The sequence below is a fragment of the Sciurus vulgaris genome (genome assembly GCF_902686455.1).
Source record: "Sciurus vulgaris genome assembly, chromosome: 9".
Taxonomy (NCBI): domain Eukaryota; kingdom Metazoa; phylum Chordata; class Mammalia; order Rodentia; family Sciuridae; genus Sciurus; species Sciurus vulgaris.
Window position 1 is genome coordinate 78,507,822 of NC_136469.1, and position 18,978 is coordinate 78,526,799.

Genomic DNA, 18,978 nt, shown 5'->3' on the forward strand with positions numbered 1-18,978 from the left:
AATTAGATTAACAACCAAAGTGACCCTAGTAAGACTCCGCCTGTGACAGAAACCCCAGCTAAAACTGGTTTGAGCATACAATTTAATTTATTGCTCTACATAGTGAAAATTCATTAATGTCTGGCTTCACAAATAATTGAATCCCTGTATTCAAATGGAAATCTGCAGCAATGGTTTGACTCTACTTTCCTCTATGCTAGCAGCATTCTTAGGCCATTCTTCATAGTGATGGTAACATGGCCACCAAATCCCCTTGGTTTATATTCTATCAGATTGACATTCCTGCTCTTTCTCTTTCTACTTTTTTCTTCTTCCCTTCTCTTCCTGAATAATTCCCCCAAAAGCCATCATGTGCGGCTGAGCAAGCTAGGTGTATGCTGAGGGCAGAAGTGGGAAGCCAGGGTGGTGCACAGCAGGGATTGGAGCCCACATGGGGGTGGTGGTGGTCTGGCACAGAATGTTGAAATCCATGTGGGTTAAAAAAGGCATCCCAGAAGAAGGTGTTCTGGTGCAAGGTGGGTGTGAGAGTCTGTGTGGAGTGGGTAGAACATCCATGTAGAAGGGCTGCTCAGTGTAAGGTATCTCGGAAGCTGAGGGTGGCAGGGAAGGAGAGATACAGGCAGAAGTGCAGTCCTGGATGGGTGTTGAAGATCGTGCACAATGAAGACAACGTTCATGAATGAGGAGGGCCTGGCATGGAGTGTTGGAGTCCAGCTGAAGTATGCCCCCAAGAAAGGAGTTCACCAAGAGCGAGTGGCAGAGACTGAGGAGGGTGAGGTGTTTATTCGTAGGAGCTCTGTGAAAGGCATCAGGGCCTGGGCAGGGTATGGAGGGCTTTCCCTAGGGGAAGGAGATGGCAGTAGTCATAGAGAGTGGTTACATTAGCAAGATGGGTAGAATGAGTGAATATGTTAAGAATGGTGGGAGCCAGGTTTCTCACTGTCAGAGAAATGTGTTTGTAAATAGAGACAGGGAGAAAAAAAGTCAACCCAGTCGTATTGGATTGGAATTGGAGGTATTGGTGTGAATTCACAATCTTTCAAGACAGGTAGGTAGGTGGATATAGATAAATAAATTTAAACGTAAATGTGGGTCTATGTAATACATTTGATTTGGTGTTTCTGTATGTATATATTTCTAAATACCATTCTCTCCTGAAAGAAACCAGGGCTCCTTGAAGAAATGGTCAATTGAAGGATTGAGGCTAGGAAGGTACAAGATGAGCCAGAACATTTCATGCTTGAAATAAGAAAGGGTCCAAAGAGTGACAGAGACAAGTCCCAAGGACACAGAAGCAATTTGAGGGGCTACCACTAATCACATCTGTGATAATTTAGCCTCAAAATAAATATTGATCATAACAAGTTGTCACCTGTTGAATAAAATAGGAAACCATAATTAAAAGCTGATAAGAAGTAGGAAGGAGTATGTATGTAGCTTCTGCTCAAAGTGCTTATTACTTACAAGGGGCACTCAGAGACTGGTCTTTCTTGACCAAAACTCCCTTTCCTCTGCCTTTCACCTGGATTTGGCCAATGGGCAGTAGCCTCGGGTGCCTAGTGGGTAAAGCAGGGCGTGTGCACTGACCTTTCACAGAATGCAGCCACTGTGCTCTGGTGGTGTCCTCCCCTATGGCTGCAGGGCTCCCTGCTCATGGAAGCCCTTCCTCTCTTTGCCCCTGTGGGACTGGAGGTGATAATCACTTCCCAACCTTGTTGGTTTTCCTTAATCCTGTCAATGTCTGTTCAGTATAGCTTCATTAAACTTCCTCCAGAGTAACCTGCATTTCCTGCTGGGACCCCAGCTGATGCAAGGTTACAGCACAAGTACCAGAAAGAGGACGGAAGCAGAGCTAATCATAACAACAGATGTCTGCCAGCGGCTGATGCTGACCTATCGCTGCCTCCCAGATTAGCACACTTCAGCCCCATCCCCCGCAGACAGAATTGGGCCCACAGCTGTTACTGTCTCTAGGTGGGGAAGGGAATAAAATTGGAGAAAGGAAATCTAGAAAAGATTCACAGTAGCTTAGAGTGACCAGATGAACATTTGTCCCAGTCCTTCAGACAGAGGTTGCTCTAAAAGTAAGGACTTGAATATCTGTTGGAGAATCCAATATTTTCCCCTTTCTCTGCAAGGAGTGGGTGGCCCTGCATTCTGAGAGAATAGAAGTTCAAAATAATATTGGCCTTCAAATTAAGCTGTGTGATTTCTTTCAAAGAAGATGGGATTAAAAAGTAACTCAGAGGTTAAGGGAGTAATTTTTTTTTTTAATTCCTCAGTTTTGACTGCACTCTTAGCACCCTACAAATCATTAGGTAGCACACTCTTATTTGTGGAACTTCCCATTCAACCATTTCTTCTTGTGTGTGTTCTGGAAAGCAGGACAAGGACATGAAGTGGGAGGCTTTCTTTTTTCTTTTCTTTTGGGTACTGGGAATTGAACTCAGGGGCACTCAACCACTGAGCCACATCCCCAGCCCTATTTTGTATTTTATTTAGAGACAGGGTCTCACTGAGTTGCTTAGTGCCTTGCCCTTGCTGAGGCTGACTTTGAACTTGCAATCCTCCTGCCTCAGCCTCCTGAGCCACTGGGATTACAGGAGTGCATCACCGCGCCCATGTGGGAGACTTTCTTAATGTCATTTCAAAGTTGTCCTTTGTTCCCAGCCTCTGAACTTGGGGTGACACTTGAAAGTACAGCCTGCTAAGGAGAGCAGTCTACTACTCCCATGAGTTATTGGGTTTTAAATACTCCATTTGTAGATTGGTCCCATTACATTATCCTCAATTTTCAATTAAGGGAACTTAGACCAGAGCCTGTATTTAAGAGGGCCCCTTTGTCAGCTCCATCTTGGGGTTTAACTCTTTCTAATGTTGGTAGAGCAAACAGAAACATTTCCTAATTCTGTTAAAGTAGCAGAGGAATCATGAACTGGGGTCTCCTTTCCAATAAGGGTAGGATTGGTGGTAGGGAAACTGGGTGGTCTTTGTTGGGAGAGATCACTTAAATTCTACTTTGGTTTCCATTAAGGTCCTGACGTTCTGTACCCAATCACAACTGCAGGCCTCGACGTCAGAACGCTTGTTTTTCTAAGCAGCTCTGGCAAGCAGAATCACATTCACTCCTCACTGTTTTAAAGTTTGGAATAACTTCTGAGAACACACCACTTTCCTTAGCTCTACTTAATAAGAGTGAAGGTCAGAATTCTGGAACAGTTGGTATAATTCTGCGGTAGGAGGAAATCATGGATTTTGTTCATAATGTTTTCTTGGTTCTGGTGTGTGTGTGAATGTGGGACTGGAGGGGAGCCCGATTATGTAGGCTGTTTTTATGTAAAGGTCTTGAAATCTACAATAAACCACTATGCAAGTAATCTCCAAGTTAAGCATCCTGATCTGTGAAGATTTCTTGCGTAGGTGGTGCCAGTTACATAATAACCCTTCCTTTACCTGTCCCCACACTGAATTATTCTGCTCTTCTTCCCTTCTTGCCATTCACTAGCTGGCTCCAGAGATCAACCTTGAGATCCTTGGACCTTCCTGGAAGTTCTAGTCTGATTTGGCTAATTTCCTGGTTAAGTTCTGATCTCTTCCCCATGGCTTCCTTTCTTTTGAGGCAATTATTCATGCAGCATGGTTTCTACCTATTACCTGATTTACACTCTTCTGGTCTCAGCTATTTTTTTTTTCTTCATGTATAGTGTAGTGTTTGAATACCATGGTCTTTGACTCAGATGGACTGGTTCAAGTCCTGGTCCTACCGTTTATCAGCAGTATGACTTTGGTTAAATCATTAAGCTTTGTATGCCTCAGTCTATAAAATTGAGATAATACTTATGCGGACCTTTCAGCCATGTTATAAGGGTCATATAAATCAGTGTATGTTAGTTGGATGGTATAATTATAACACATTGTGAATGCTCAAAAATTGTGAGTTGTCGATGTTCTTTTAGTTTTTTCTTTAGCTTTCTTCCTTGCCCCATCTTTTCTGTTTTACTCAATTATTTGAGAAAATCAATTGTTTTTCTTTTGAATTTAAGGTTAACAATAGGCCCTAGGTAAGCCTCCCCGCAGCTGACCTGGAATAGTGTGCCTGCTCCAGGGAGAAGCTCCACAACCCTCTGGGTTCTCCTGCTGCTCTTTGCTATTAGGAGGCTGTGTGGCCTTTTCCATAGCTATTGAAACTCAGAGTGATTTGGTGATGCCTGAGTCAGGGAAAGTTTTAAAACCATCCATGTGGGATGGTTTCCCCTAATTCTGCTAAAAGTAGCAGAGGAATCCTAAAATGAGGTCTCCTGGGGAGAAGAGGGGAGTTTGGGGGTTGTCAGACCTATCAACAGGGAATACAGGTCTTGAGATTTCTATAATAGCCTTTTCAGAATGCCAGAATTTCTACCTTAGTCTCCATCCTCTTCAAATTTACACTTTCTATTTCACACAATTGTTTGAAATGTGTGTGGAAAAAGTAAAATAGTTTCTTAAATGATTTTATTATTTATTTGCTTTAATTTATTATTGTAATAGTTTACTTTTTATTGTAATTTCATGGCATTTTAGTTATATTAGGGTTATGGGGAAAATAAACATTAGCCATAAGTCTAATGTATGAAAGGAGTATTTAGAAGGCTGCCATCTAGCTTACAGGGGGCTGACGGCACAGCGTGGCATGTGTGACACAGGTGATCCTTCAGGAAGCCCAGTCCCACCCTGGGCTTCCTGAAGTAAGGTAAGACCTTTACCCAGGAGACCCAGAAATTCATTTGTATCAAATGAAAATGACATTTCTCTAGTTGGGTGGCTTTTAATTCCCTTGGTAAATGGAAGATTTGTCCTTTAAGTCATGTTTACTGTTATGACTGACTTGTATACAAAGGCCTCTTCATAGATATTTATGGCATTTGATATGATAGAGAAGCCCAACTAAATTTCTGAAGACATAAAGTAAACTCAGAATTTGGGTGCTTGCATCTTTAAACTGGATAAGTTAAAGAACGGTTGCAGATCTGCTTGCAGAGGAGTTTGCATGATTTGCCAACATTCAGCCTGCTTTCATTCTCCTGGTCCACCCACATGGTTCAATCAAACTCAGAATGCTCACACTAGGCATTTAATAGGGAAAGCAAAAAGAAGTTCATTTATTCAGATTCTTCAAAGAGAAAGAGAGGGAGAATCAGCACCAGTTTCCTGTACTTTCCTATTTCTCATTCCAAGCTACCATAGTCCTTGGAAGGAAAGTGGTTCTCAACTGTGGCTTGGAGACCATATGTCTATTTCACCTCTGCAGGGTTCTTGTTAAAATGCAGACTCCTCCTGTAATCCCAGTGGCTCAAGAGGCTGAGGCAGGAGGATCACAAGTTTGAAGTCAGGATCGCAGGTTCGAAGCCAGCCTCAGCAACTTAGTGAGACTGTAAGCAGCTTAGTGAGGCCTGTCTCAAAATAAAAAATAAAAAGGGCTGGGGATGTGGCCCAATGGTTAAGTATCCTTGGGTTCAATCCCTGTTACAAAAATAAATGAATGAATGAATAAGTAAATAAGTAAATAAATAAATAAAGCACACTCCTGGGAACCACACTTGCTAGATTCCATGACTTGGAATGACCCAGTTTACCACCCCCAAATGGTATTTGTGAACTGTGGAGCTTGGGGGCCACTGGTCCAGGCAGTCTTTCTCAGGATGTATAGGACTGGCTGTGCATGTAAGGCTAATGATCTTTTTTTTTAAATTTATTTTTATTGTAAACAAATGGGATACATCTTGTTTCTCTGTACATGAAGTAGAAGCATACCATTTATGTAATCATACATTTACCTAGGGTAATAGTTTTTGATTCATTCTGTTATTTTTTTCTCCCCCAGTCCCCTCCCACCCCTCTTATCCCTCTATAGAGTCCCTTCTTCCTCCAGTCCTGCTCCCTTCCCACCCCCTATATGTGTCATCATCTGCTTATCAGTGAGATCATTCGTCCTTTGGTTTTTTGAGATTGGCTTATCTAACTTAGCATGATATTCTCCAACTGCATCCATTTGCCTGCAAATGCCATAATTTTATTATTCTTTATGGCTGAATAATATTCCATGGTATATATATATATATATATACCACAGTTTCTTTATCCATTCATCATTTGAGGGGCATCTAGGTTGGTTCCACAATCTGGCTATTGTGAATTGAGCAGCTATGAACATTGTTGTGGCTGTATCTCTGTAGTACGCTGATTTTAAGTCCTTTGGGTATAGGCCAAGGAGTGGGATAGCTGGGTCAAATGGTGGTTCCATTCCAAGTTTTCTAAGGAATCTCCACACTGCTTTCCAGAGTGGCTGCACTAATTTGCAACCCCACCAGCAATGTATGAGTGTACCTTTTTCTCCACATCCTCTCCAACACCTATTGTTGATGTATTCTTGATAATCGCCATTCTAATTGGGGTGAGATGGAATTGTTGGGTAGTTTTGATTTGCATTTCTCTTATTACTAGAGATATTGAACATTTTTTCATATCTTTGTTGATTGCTTGTAGATCTTCTTCTGGGAAGTGTCTGTTCATTTCCTTAGCCCATTTGTTGATTGGATTATTTGTGTTCTTGGGGTAGAGTTTTTTGAGTTTTTTACATATTCTGGAAATTAGTGCTCTATCTGAAGTATGAGTGGAAAAAATTTTCTCCCACTCTATAGGCTCTCTCTTTGCATTGCTGATAGTTTCCTTTGCTGAGAGAAAGCTTTTTGGTTTGAATTTGTCCCAGTTATTGATTCTTGCTTTTATTTCTTGTGCTATGGGAGTCCTGTTAAGGAAGTCTGAGCCTAAGCCAACAAGTTGAAGATTTGGACCTACTTTTTCTTCTATAAGATGCAGGGTCTCTGGTCTGATTTCAAGGTCCTTGATCCATTGTCAGCTGATTTTTGTACAGGGTGAGAGATAGGGGTTTAATTTCATTCTGTTGCATATGGATTTCCAGTTTTCCCGGCACCATTTGTTGAAGAGGCTATCTTTTCTCCATTGCATATTTTTGGCACTTTTGTCTTGTATGAGAAAATTGTATTTATTTGGGTTTGTGTCCATGTCCTCTATTCTGTACCATTGATTTACCTGTCTATTTTGGTGCCAATACCATGCTGTTTCTGTTACTATTGCTTTGTAGTATAGTTGAAGTTCTGGTATTGCAATACCCTCTGCTTCACTCTTCCTGCTAAGGATTGCTTTAGCTATTCTGGGTTTCTTATTCTTCCAGATGAATTTCATGATTGCTTGCTCTATTTCTGTAAGGTACATCATTGGGATTTTAATTGGAATTGCATTGAATCTGTATAGCACTTTTGGTAGTATGGCCATTTTGACAATATTAATCCTGCCTATTTAAGAATATGGGAGATCTTTCCATCTTCTAAGGTTTCTTTAATTTCTTTCTTTAGTGTTCTGTAGTTCTCATTGTAGAGGTCTTTCACCTGTTTTGTTAGATCGATTCCCAAGTATTTTATTTTTTTGAGGTGATTGTGAATGGGGTAGTTTTCCTAACTTCTCTTTCTGAAGATTCATCACTTATGTATAAAAATGCATTGGATTTATGAGCATTAATCTTATATCTTGCTACTTTACTGACTTCACTTATGAGTTCTAAAAGTTTTCTGGTGGAATTTTCTGGTTACTCTAAATATATAATCATGTCATCAGCAAATAGGAATAGTTTGAGTTCTTCTTTTCCTATTCGTATTCCTTTAATTTCCTTGGTCTGTCTAATTGCTCTGGCTAGAGTTTCGAGGACAATGTTGAATAGAAGTGGTGAAAGAGGACATCCCTGCCTTGTTCCAGTTTTTAGGGGGAATGCTTTCAGTTTTTCACCATTTAGAATGATATTGTCCATGGGCTTAGCATAGATGGCCTTTACAATGTTAAGGAATGTTCCCACTATCCCTATTTTTTTCTAGTGTTTTGAGCATGAAGGGATGCTGTATTTTATCAAATGCTTTTTCTGCATCTATCGCAATAATTATGTGATTCTTGACCCTAAGTCTGTTGATATGGTGAATTACATTTATTGATTTCCAGTTGTTGAACCAACCTTGCATCCCTGGGATAAAATCCACTTGATTGTGCTGCACTATCTTTTTAATATATTTTTGTATACGATTTGCTAAAATTTTGTTGAGAATTTTTGCATCAATATTCATTAGGGATATTGGTCTGAAATTGTCTTTCCTGCATATGTCTCTGTCTGGTATAGGTATCAGGGTGATATTGGCTTCATAGAATGAGTTTGGGAGGGTTCCCTCCTCTTCTATTTTATGGAATATTTTGAGAAGTATTGGAATGAGCTCTTCTTTAAAGGTTTTGTAGAACTCGGCTGAGAACCCATCTGGTCCCAGACTTTTCTTTGTTGGTAGGCTTTTGATAACTTCTTCTATTTCATTACTTGAAATTGATCTATTTAAATTGTGTATGTCCTCCTGGTTCAATTTAGGTAATTCATATGTCTCTAGAAACCTGTTGATGTCTTTGAGATTTTCTATTTTGTTGGAGTATAGATTTTCAAAATAGCTTCTAATTATGTTTTGTATTTCAATCGTGTCTGTTGTGATATTTCCTTGTTCATTCCGAATTTTAGTAATTTGGGTTTTCTCTCTTTTTCTCTTTGTTAGTGTGGCTAAAGGTTTACAATTTTGTTTATTTTTTCAAAGAACCAACTATTTATTTTTTCAATTTTTTCAATTGTTTCTTCTGTTTCGATTTCATTGATTTCAGCTGTGATTTTAACTATTTCCTGTCTTCTACTACTTTTGGTGTTGATCTGTTCTTCTTTTTCTAGGGCTTTGAGCCTTAGTGTTAGGTTGTTTATTTGTTGATTTTTTTCTTCTTTTAAGATAATGATCTTTTGAACCAGCACTTGACTTTCTTGGATCTCCCTTTTTTGGATTCTTGATTTTTTTTTCCTTTGGAGTAGATCAGGGTCTATGAATGAGTTTTCTATGAGTGCAATAATAAAATACTATAGGCTGGGTGGGTTTAATAACAGAAATTTATTTTCTGACAGTTATGAAGAACAGAAGTCCAAGATCAAGCTGTCTACAGGGCTGATGTTGTTCAGAGGACTTTTCTCCTTGTCTTGTAGGTGAACATCTTTATTCTTCCATGGTCTTTCCTCCATGAATGTGTATTATCTATATCTTACTCCCCTCTTCTTTAAGACACCTATCATATCAGATTTTGGCCTGCCCATGTGACTTTATGTATCTCTTTAAATTCTCTATTTCCAAAACCAGTCACATATGAAGGTACTGAGGGGTTAGGACTTTAACATATGAATATTGGCAGAAAATAATTCAGCTCATAACAGTTTAGATGGATCTTAAAACAGTGATTAAGTGAAAGATGAATAATGTTGATTTCTTCCTGTTCCTGCTCAGCTTCTGTCCATAGAAGGAATAGAAGGAAGGACCAGTCTATTCCTGACTGGTCTTTCTTCTAAAGCAGCAGAAAAGAGGTCAGGGCAATAACACTTTTCATTGGCTCTTTTTCTCCTCAGAGTCATGTACGTTAAAGAAGGGGGAGCTAATTGCTTTAGAATCAACTGCTTTAAAGAACTAAAGGTGGGGATTCTCAAAGGGAATCTGGGAAATCAAAACTCATCTCATAATTAATATTAAAAAGGTATTCTTTCCCTTTTTGCTGGATTTATTAGTCAGATTTGTATTACTATAACAAAATACCTGAGGAAATTAACCTCCAAAGGGAAAAGGTTTACTTTAACTCACAGTTTTGAGGATTTCAATCTAAGATAAAGTGACCTTGTTTGCTTTGGTTTTCTGGTGAGCGCAGCATATTATGACAGGCATGCAAACCACTTATATCATAAGCTGAAAGTAGAGCAGAAGAGGAAGAGAACAGGTCCCATTATTATCTTTGCCTTGGGGACCAAGCCTTAAAGCTTAGCAAACCCAAACTATAGCACTGGGTGCTATTTGCACTGATTGTGCAAGAGCAATAGTGGCTAGAACAGTTGGTGCTTTAACATGACTTAAGGCAGTACCACCAAGCTCCACTAGTAATCATAATTTCACCACTGAGCATCTGCAGTGCAGAAGTGGGAAAAGGCCTGTTTCACTTCAGAATGCCCTTGACAAAGTAGTAGGCATTATTAAGTTTGCTAGATCTCAACCACTGAGTACACATCTTTTTAAGTATGCTGGGCAAAAAAAATGAGACGTGCATAAAGCACTTCTGCTGCATTCAAATGTTCAATGGCTGTTTCGAGGAAAAGTACTTGTGTGATTGAATTATAAGCTGAACTAACCTCTTATTTCATGAAGGGCCAGTTTTACTTATGAGAACAAAAGATTATAAAATAGGATTATTTAGACTCAGGTTACTGGCAAACATTTTTGTAAAAATGAATGAAGTTGACCTATTGGTACAAGAAAAACAATTTCCTTGAAGTATTGTTGCCTATGATAAAATTTAAGCTTTCAAGGGAAAATAAGAATTTTAGAAAACTTGTATCTGTTATTGTGACCTTCTTAAGTTATCAGCAATTGAAGAGTTTTTGGATAAGGTTGATGATCAGTAAATGTGATTTTTTTTTGATATTAAATAATGGAATGGGTCAGCAATTGGGAATTGTGCATAACTCACCTAACCATTGTTTTCCAAAGGACCAAAGTATGGTGCTACAAAAAAAAAAAACTATTCTAGGTACAAGAGATACCAATAAATGTTTACATAACAGAGTATAAAATGTTCTTGATATGATTTTAGACTACATTGCAATTAATCCTTAAGAAATTACCACTTGTCAAGTTTTGTCATATTATCAGAAAATATTCATAGTTATCTGAAAGTATTATTTAAAATACACCTTTTCAACTACAGACCTGAGTAAGATCTCCTTCATTTACTGCAAACAGAAACCTGTCAAAATAGATTAAATGCAGAAATAGATATGAGAATCTAGCTTTTCTTTTATTTAAACCAAACATTTTAGGAATTTGCAAAAAAATTCCTAAGTGCTGTTATTTTTTTGTTTGTATGTACACATAGAGTATATAAAATGTTACATAACATGAAATGGGTTTGTTGTTGCTATTTTAAAATGAATTAATAAACACATACTTTAAAAATTTCTCACTTCCATGTTTATAACTCTTTGGGAGCCCCAGTATTTTTTAAGACTGTAAAAGTATCCTGAGATCAAAACATTTGTGACTTCTGATCTCAGAAGACATCTCTTTAGCTATGCTGTAGCAATTGGTTTAGAGTTAACTTTGATTCATGGCACACTTAGGGCCACATATATTCACTGTCTGAACACTAAAGTGAGCTTGATTTTGCTTTTTTTTTCTCACTGGGAGGAAATTTATAGTAATATTCTCTGCCAAAATATTCTCTTGCATAGTTTAATGCCTGGTTTATCTTTCTTAATCCCAGATCAGTTTAGATAATCCTGAACAAACTGAAAACAAAAATGCCCTTTACACAAACTAATATTTTTGAGAGATTTTTTTCAATGGAATGAAAATGTATTCAAATTAGCAGGATTGAAATCTGCCCTATGGAAAAACACTTGGAAATATTTCCAAGAGTGTGTTCTTTTTTCATTCTGCTTCTGTTTTCTCTTGTTCCATTTATAGGGCACTCCTTCCTCTCCTCTCCTCTCTTCCTTGCCTCTGCTTTTACTCCCCCACCCTGAGCTTCTTTCCCTTTGCCTTATCATAGCTGTGACTGTTTCTTTGCTTGCTGCAGTTTGGGCTGCTGCCAGTGTCCTCCAGGGAGAGATGCTGACCTGGTAAATGTGAACGAGGCATTGATGAAGTGTGGGCTCCTCTTGGTCTTAGCTCAGGACTTGTAGGTTTCCATGCAGTATATAAAATCTAACGCCAGAGTCTGTGCTGCATTTCTATTCCTAGAGCCTGAGAAGAAAGCTTAGGGAAGAGGATTTTTAACTTGAAACTTCTACTCCTTAGAAGATAGGACTCTAGAATAAGCCCTACTATTATACTGTATTCTTTATCGATTTCTTTCTCATTTTTCTTCTAGTCCAAAAGTCATTCCAGAGTTGGCCTGAAATCAAGCACCAAGCAAAAGGTATGTTAATTTCTTCCCTTCTGCATTTTTCCTGTAATAAATAATTATTTTTGGTGTGTGCTCCCAACCACAGTGAATGACTTGTCTTTGGAGGGCCAGGATATCTCTAGAAACAAAGTGTTATTGGATTTGCATTGGCTTTGCCTCCATAATAATAAAAGTGAAATTGGAGACAAACCCTTGAAATGAGACAAAATTTGACAGATAGTCTTAAAACCCAGTGACAGAAGCTAAGAATCTTCCCATGGCTTAAAGGAGTTCTGGAAACCCAGTCAGTGGATGTTCTACCAGAGCCCCCCCACCCCCTGTTATTTTCTAAGCCCTGCCCAGTGGAGAAATTCATTCCTATCTCGGTTTATAGTTTTACTAAACATTATTCTCTCAGCATCTATTGTGGATAATGACCTTCACAGATGGTCTGTGGTGAACTGGTTAAAACATAAGCTGTGTGAGTCTAAAAGAATTGGTGTTCATTTTTGGTTTGTCACTTTATTATGTGATCTTGGACACATTTGTGCAAAGAAGATGTACATACCCTCTAGTGTAGTATAGCTTAGTGATAAAATGAGATCATAAACATGAAGATACTTATATCCCATGCCCAGCACAAAATAAGCACTTACAATTTTTTAAAAAATTCTTTATTTATTAATAGTTTATAAAACCATACAAGAGAAAAAAACAAATGGAAAAAATAGAATATTTAAAATACCAAACTCTAAATCCTTAGTCACACATACATACACTTATACACTTAAATTATGTTATTTCCTGGTGATAAACAGGGTAATGATGCACATGAATTTCTTGGAGTTTGGAAAAGTTCAATGTAGACGTTTGCACTGGTTAGAGTACTTGTAAAACCTTTCTTGATGTCAATTATCAGAGAAAAAACATTCCAAGAACGCAAAGCATCTGAGAGGTTCTTAGGAAGAATAAGAGAAGCAATGGATGTGGCAAGCACTAAGCCCAGAGCTGTGTAGATACTTATATTTTTGCTTGAAAAGCCCCGTGTTGATTGGGAAGGTAGATTTGGAGTGCCCACTCAGCTGCAGCACTCAACAGATAATAATTGCAAACCCATGCTTCAGGTATTGCAGGAACATTGGACAATGATTATCTCATTTAATACACTCAACAACTTTCTGAGGTAGATGTTGTATCCCTCAGGCTGTATTAGGAGAATGAATCCACACTGGTAATTCGAACAGAGAATTTAATAGGAAGAATCGTTGGCCATGTGTGAAGTCATTAACTAGGTAATGAAATGGGGAAAAAGAGAAGTAGCTGTAAGGTATCATGAAGTAGCAATTCCAGGAAGCAGCTGCCACCCCTTTGGATGAGGGAACAAGGAAAAGAGGTGGGACTACTAAAACTTCTTAGACACTTAGAGGAGCCACCCACAGAGCTGAGATTCAGACCTCTGAGGAAGGAGTCAGAGGCTTGGAAAACTGATTTCCTTAAGGAGCACACTGGTGAGGCTGATTCTCAAGTTCTCAGAAAACTGCAACCCGGACTTCGTGGCTCTGTAGAGAGGAGAGGAATTTGGTGCTGCTGAAGTGATGGATGCTCCAAGCAGGTGCACCGGAAAGGGCAAGTCCCTCCCCTTCCAGCTCCGCAGCCTCCTGTAGTGCCTACACTGGCAGAGAAGCTGATGAAGCAAAAAATGTGTTTTGCAGAGTCCCAGCCCCAGTGTCACAAAGTTGGTTATAGAAAGGTGAGTTTGGAGATGAGAAGCAATAATTTAGTAACTGGCATAACTGTCAGCTCCATTCTGCAGATGAGGAAACCAAGGCACAGACAGGTTAAGTTGTGTCTGTTCAAAATTATTCATCTAGGAAGAGACAGGGCTAGAATTTAAACCTAATCTGTTTGACTTCCAAATTCATGCTCTTAAAATCCTTTAACAACTGACCATAGACAAAAACATTCCTCTGAGTCTTAATTTAAACTCTGCAAAATGGAGATGGTAATTCTTAGTTTGTGGGGTTTTTGTAAGGATTAAATAGAGTAATATAAATGATGTGCCTGTCATACTTCCTGGTGCATAGTAGATGCCAGTAAATGTGGTTTCTTGCTAGATATGGCATTTTTCTTAATTTGGATATAGAAACTTCTTTTGTGCCTTTGTGACTATATGTTTTTAAGTTTTTAAAGTATTGCCTTTGCCTTGAACGGTTTTCTCTCCAATTGGTTGCTAATTCTATTGATTGTTATCTCTCTAACTTTTCATATTTTAAAATCTTCTGTGTTGGAAAGTGAAGTAGAGAGATATTAAAACTGAAGTTTGATCAGTGGTGACTTTATTGATGATGTCCTTAAAATCAGAAATTATCAGAGGCTGTAATAGAGCATTGAGTTAGTCTTTTACTTTAGATTTTAAGCAGTGGGAGAAATCATATTGAGTTTAATTCATTCATTCTTTAGCACAACAGTTATTTGTTGGGCACCTAATTATACCAGAGACTGTACTGACCATCAGGGGTGATATAAACACTGACATAAGGATCTGCCCTTGAGACTGTTGTTATAATTTAGTAGAGGAGTATAATGAACAGCTCGGCTGCTCATTCTCCTCCACCTTTCCTTGTCCTTGACAGGTGTGTTGTGTGTGTGTGTGTGTGTGTTGTTACATAAATACAATGTTATCATGTGGACAAAATATGTATCGAGCCATTGTGGCTTAGATATGAAATGTTTTCCAGAAACTCCTGTGCTAATATAGGAATGTTCCAAATGATTAGATTATGAGAGCTGTAATGTACTCAGTGGATTAGCCCATTTGATGGATTAATAATTTGAAGTGATTAACTGGGTGGTAAGTGTAGGCAGATAGGACATGACTGAAGGAAGTAGGTCACTGGGGGTGTAACTTGGGTCTTCCTGCTCTCTCTTTCTTTGTCCTTGGGTCCTCCTGCTCTCTCTCTCTCTCTCTCTCTCTCTCTCTCTCTCTCTCTCTCTCTCTCTCTCTCTCTCTCTTTCTCTCTCTCTTTCTGCTTCCTGCCTACCATGAGGTGGGCAGCTTTCCTTTACCATGCCCTTCCACCATGATGTGTGGGCCCAGAGTGATGGAGTCAGTTGGCCATGGACTGAAACCTCTGAAATGTGAGCTCAAATAAAGTTTTCCTCCTCTGAGTTGTTCTTGTGGTTATTTTGGTCACAGCAATGAAAAGCTGACCAAAGCACAGCCTGTTACAGAGTTAATCTACATCCAGGGGACATTTATAGGTGTCAGGATAACATGGCTGCCTCTCCTGAAGTCGTGAACAGTCATAAACAGCCAGGGCCTCAGGGATCTGTAGTAGCTAATTGGCAGGATCAGGCATCTGTGTAAATCAGGTAATTTTTAAGTTATTTCTCATCTATATTTGCTTCCTTTTTTATTCTTTTTTAAAGTGGCAATTGCCTCAATAGTCCTATGGGAAGTGAGGGGCAGACTTTCTTTATGTATGTACTTAGACCATGAGGGGATGTGAGTCTTGAAAATCAGCATCATAGTGGTGGTGCCAGGATCCTCCTGAGAGAGCATCAAGATCATAGTCATGTTGTCAAGGTCATACTAGGTCTTGTTGATCTTTCTGGAAATTCTGGTGAAAGTTGAAGAGATTCAATAATGTTAAGAGAGAGTCATTAGAACATGGGAATACCCCAAACCTGCTCTTGATACTCATGGTTGAAAGGAATCAGAAAAATAAATGCATGAAGGACAAAGACTGGGACATTCATATTCTGTTACCTCAATGTAGGGTGTCAGTGAGTGAGGTTGGTGCTACTTCCTTGGTATCTTTTCAAGATTAATATTAATAATCTTAATACTATATATAACATATAATTAGTGTTATGGTTGCTTTGTAAATGTTCAGTGGCTGCAATATTTTCATTCCATTTAATTTTTTTTAAATATTAAACTTGACTTTGTAGAGCTTTTTTTCCCCCACACATGCTTAGCCTTCCCCATTATCAACATCTCACCAGAGCAGTACATGTGTTATTATGGATTGAGGAGTTATTATCACCCAAAGCCCATACCTTACATTAGAGTTCACTGTGTTGCACATTGGATGGGCTTTGATAAATGTACAGAGACATGTGTTCATCATTATAATATCATGCAGATTGCTTTCCCTGTCCTAAAAGACCTATTTTCCATGCCCCCACTCCACAAACCCTTTTATTGGGTCCATCCTTTCACCTTTTACAGAATGGCATACATTTGGAATCATGGCAGTATGTAATCTTTTCAGATTGACTTCTTTCACTTAATAGTATACATCTAAATTTTCTCCACATCCTTTCTTGACTTAATGGCACTTTTTTTTTTTTTTTTTTTTTTTTTTTTTTAGTACTTAATAACATTTCACTGTTTGGATGCACCATAGTTCATTTAATTCATTCATCTATAGCAGGACATCTTGGTCACATACAAATTTGGGCAATTGTGAATAAAGCTGCTATAAACATTCTGTATAGGTGTGTGTGTGTATATCCATAAGTTTCAACTTCTTTGATAAATACCAAGGAGTATGATTACTGGATTGTATGGTAAGAGTGTATTTCGTTCTCTGCTGAACTGTCTTACAAAGAGGTGGTTCCTTTCTGTTGTTCCACATCCTCACCAGCATTTGGTGTTGACAGTGTTTTGGATTTTGACCATTTTAATAGTTGTGTAGTGGCATCTCGTTGTTGTTCTAATGTGCATTTCCATGATATGGAATGTGGAACATCTTCTTGGATGCTTATTTCACCTGTATATCTTCCTTCTGTGAAGTGTCTGTTAAGGTCTTTGGCCAATTTTTTATTCTGATTGTTTCTTTTTGTTGAGTTTTAAATATTCTTAGTATAATCATCTCTCATCAGATGTGTATTTTGCAAATATTTTCTTCCAGTCTGTATCTTGTCTTTTAATTCTCTTGACAGTATCTTTTGTAAAGTAGAAATTTTTTCTTTTCTTTTCTTTTTTGTGACAGGGTTTTACTGTGTTGCCCAGGTTGATCTTAAACTTGTGAGCTCAACTGAGCTCTCTGCCTCAGTCTTCCAAGTGGCTGAGATTAAAGGCATGTGCCCTCACTACTGGTCGAAATTTTTAATTTTAATGAAGTCCAGCTTATCTATTCTTTCTTTCATGGACCAAGCCTTTGGTGCTTTTATTCCATATTATCAGAAAGAAAATTAATTTGCCCAAGCCTAAAGTTAATAGTGTTTTAAATATTCTCACTCTCCCACCCAAATATTTCTGTGTTCAGTGATTTTGACTTTATGATATCCTTTCTTCTATCAAAGCCATCTTTTCAGATCAGATAAATAAATTCAAAGTAAGTTGCACTTGAATGATAGGGCTTCCTCTAATCTTTCCTAAGGCTATTTGCATTTCAATAGGTGGCAAAGGCTGATGAAATTGAATTGCTAGGGTGGAATTTCTAGCATTAGCAAGCATGGTACGGTGTTTGATTGGTAGAAAGATCTCATCCTTGCTCCTAAAATTACATTGTTTACCTCTAAGATCAATTCAGAGGGAGACATTAACGGGTTAGATGACCTAGAGTCACTGTGCGTGCAGTTGGTCAGGAGCCAGGACTCCAATATGGAGCACTGAGGGTGGTGCCTTTTTATTCAGCATGATTATTTCTTCCTCCCACCCTCCCCGTTACCCTCCCTATTTATGAGTGTAGTGTCCCTCTTTTCCACCCAACTGTAGGCTGTCCTCCAAAAGGAAATTGTGTTTTGTTATTATCTGTACCTTTCCCTTGCCCACTTTGCTCTTGTACCTAATATCTGAGAGCTTTGTAAATGTTAAATACACTTGAAAGAGATCCAGGTCCTCACTTTACAAGTGAGCAAACCACACCACAAACAGAGATGGTGCCCAATGTTATCTAAGGTCCCTAGACAGGTGGCTTTTAGTTTTCTCCTGCTATAGATTTAAAATGGCTCTAGAACATTTCTTGTGGTATTCTCCTTTTCCAGTTCTATCCTGATACCCCTCAGCAGCGTTCTCTTGCCCCTCTGAGCTCTCCACCCAAATGCCCCATCCCAGCATGCACACACAGCCTTCTCTACTTTCAACATCCTGCGTTAGAGTGGGGCATTTGATAGAACTGCTGCACCTGTATTGATGCCTGGTTGTCACTCAAAGTCCATAGTTTACATTGGATCCACTCTTGTACATCCTGTGGGTTTTGATGTATATAGTGACATGTATCTGTATTTTAATGTTATATTATCATACAATAGTATCATATAGAATAGTTTTGCTTCCTTAAAAATCCTCTTGTGCTCTTCCTATTAATCATCCCTCCTTCTTGAAACCCCTGGACCACTGATCTTTATCATCACCATCATTTTGCCTCTTCCACAATGCCATGTCATTGGAATCATATACCATGTAGCCTTTTCAGATAGGCTACTTTGACTTAGCAATATGTATTTTTATTTCCTCCATCTCTTTTCATGATCTCATTTATTTTACATTATTTTAATTTTTTAAAATACAGTTTTTATTTTTAATTGACACAGTAATTATACACATTTCAGGGTACAGTGGTGACATTTTGATATAGGTATATAATGTGTAATGATCAGATAACTGGCATATCCATCATCTTAGACATATATCATTTCCTTGGGGAGCCAAACAGAATCTCCTTTACTAGCTATTTGAAATGTACAACTAATTATTTTCAAGCATAGTTGTCTAATGTTCTATAGAATATTAGATGTTGTTTCTCCTCTCCAGCTGCCACCCTACACCTGTCAGCCATCCTCTCTTCATGTGCCCTCCAAGTCCCTGCCAGGCTCTGGTAACCACTATTCTACTGTTCAGTTTCCACATATAAGTGAGAACATGCCATATTGTCTCTCTGTGCCTGACTTATCTCACTTAACATCCTCAAATTCCATCCATGT

The 18,978-nt window shown here is 38.6% G+C and overlaps 1 protein-coding gene across 1 annotated transcript in view; it reads left to right on the top strand.

Annotated features, from left to right (window-relative positions):
* LOC306669382 (uncharacterized protein) overlaps positions 1–18,978 on the top strand; it is a 513,918-nt gene that overhangs the window by 131,146 nt on the left and 363,794 nt on the right. The window contains exon 2 of the mRNA XM_079153357.1: positions 12,028–12,075. Coding sequence (XP_079009483.1) covers positions 12,028–12,075 — 48 coding nt within the window. The remainder of the gene's footprint in view (positions 1–12,027; positions 12,076–18,978) is intronic.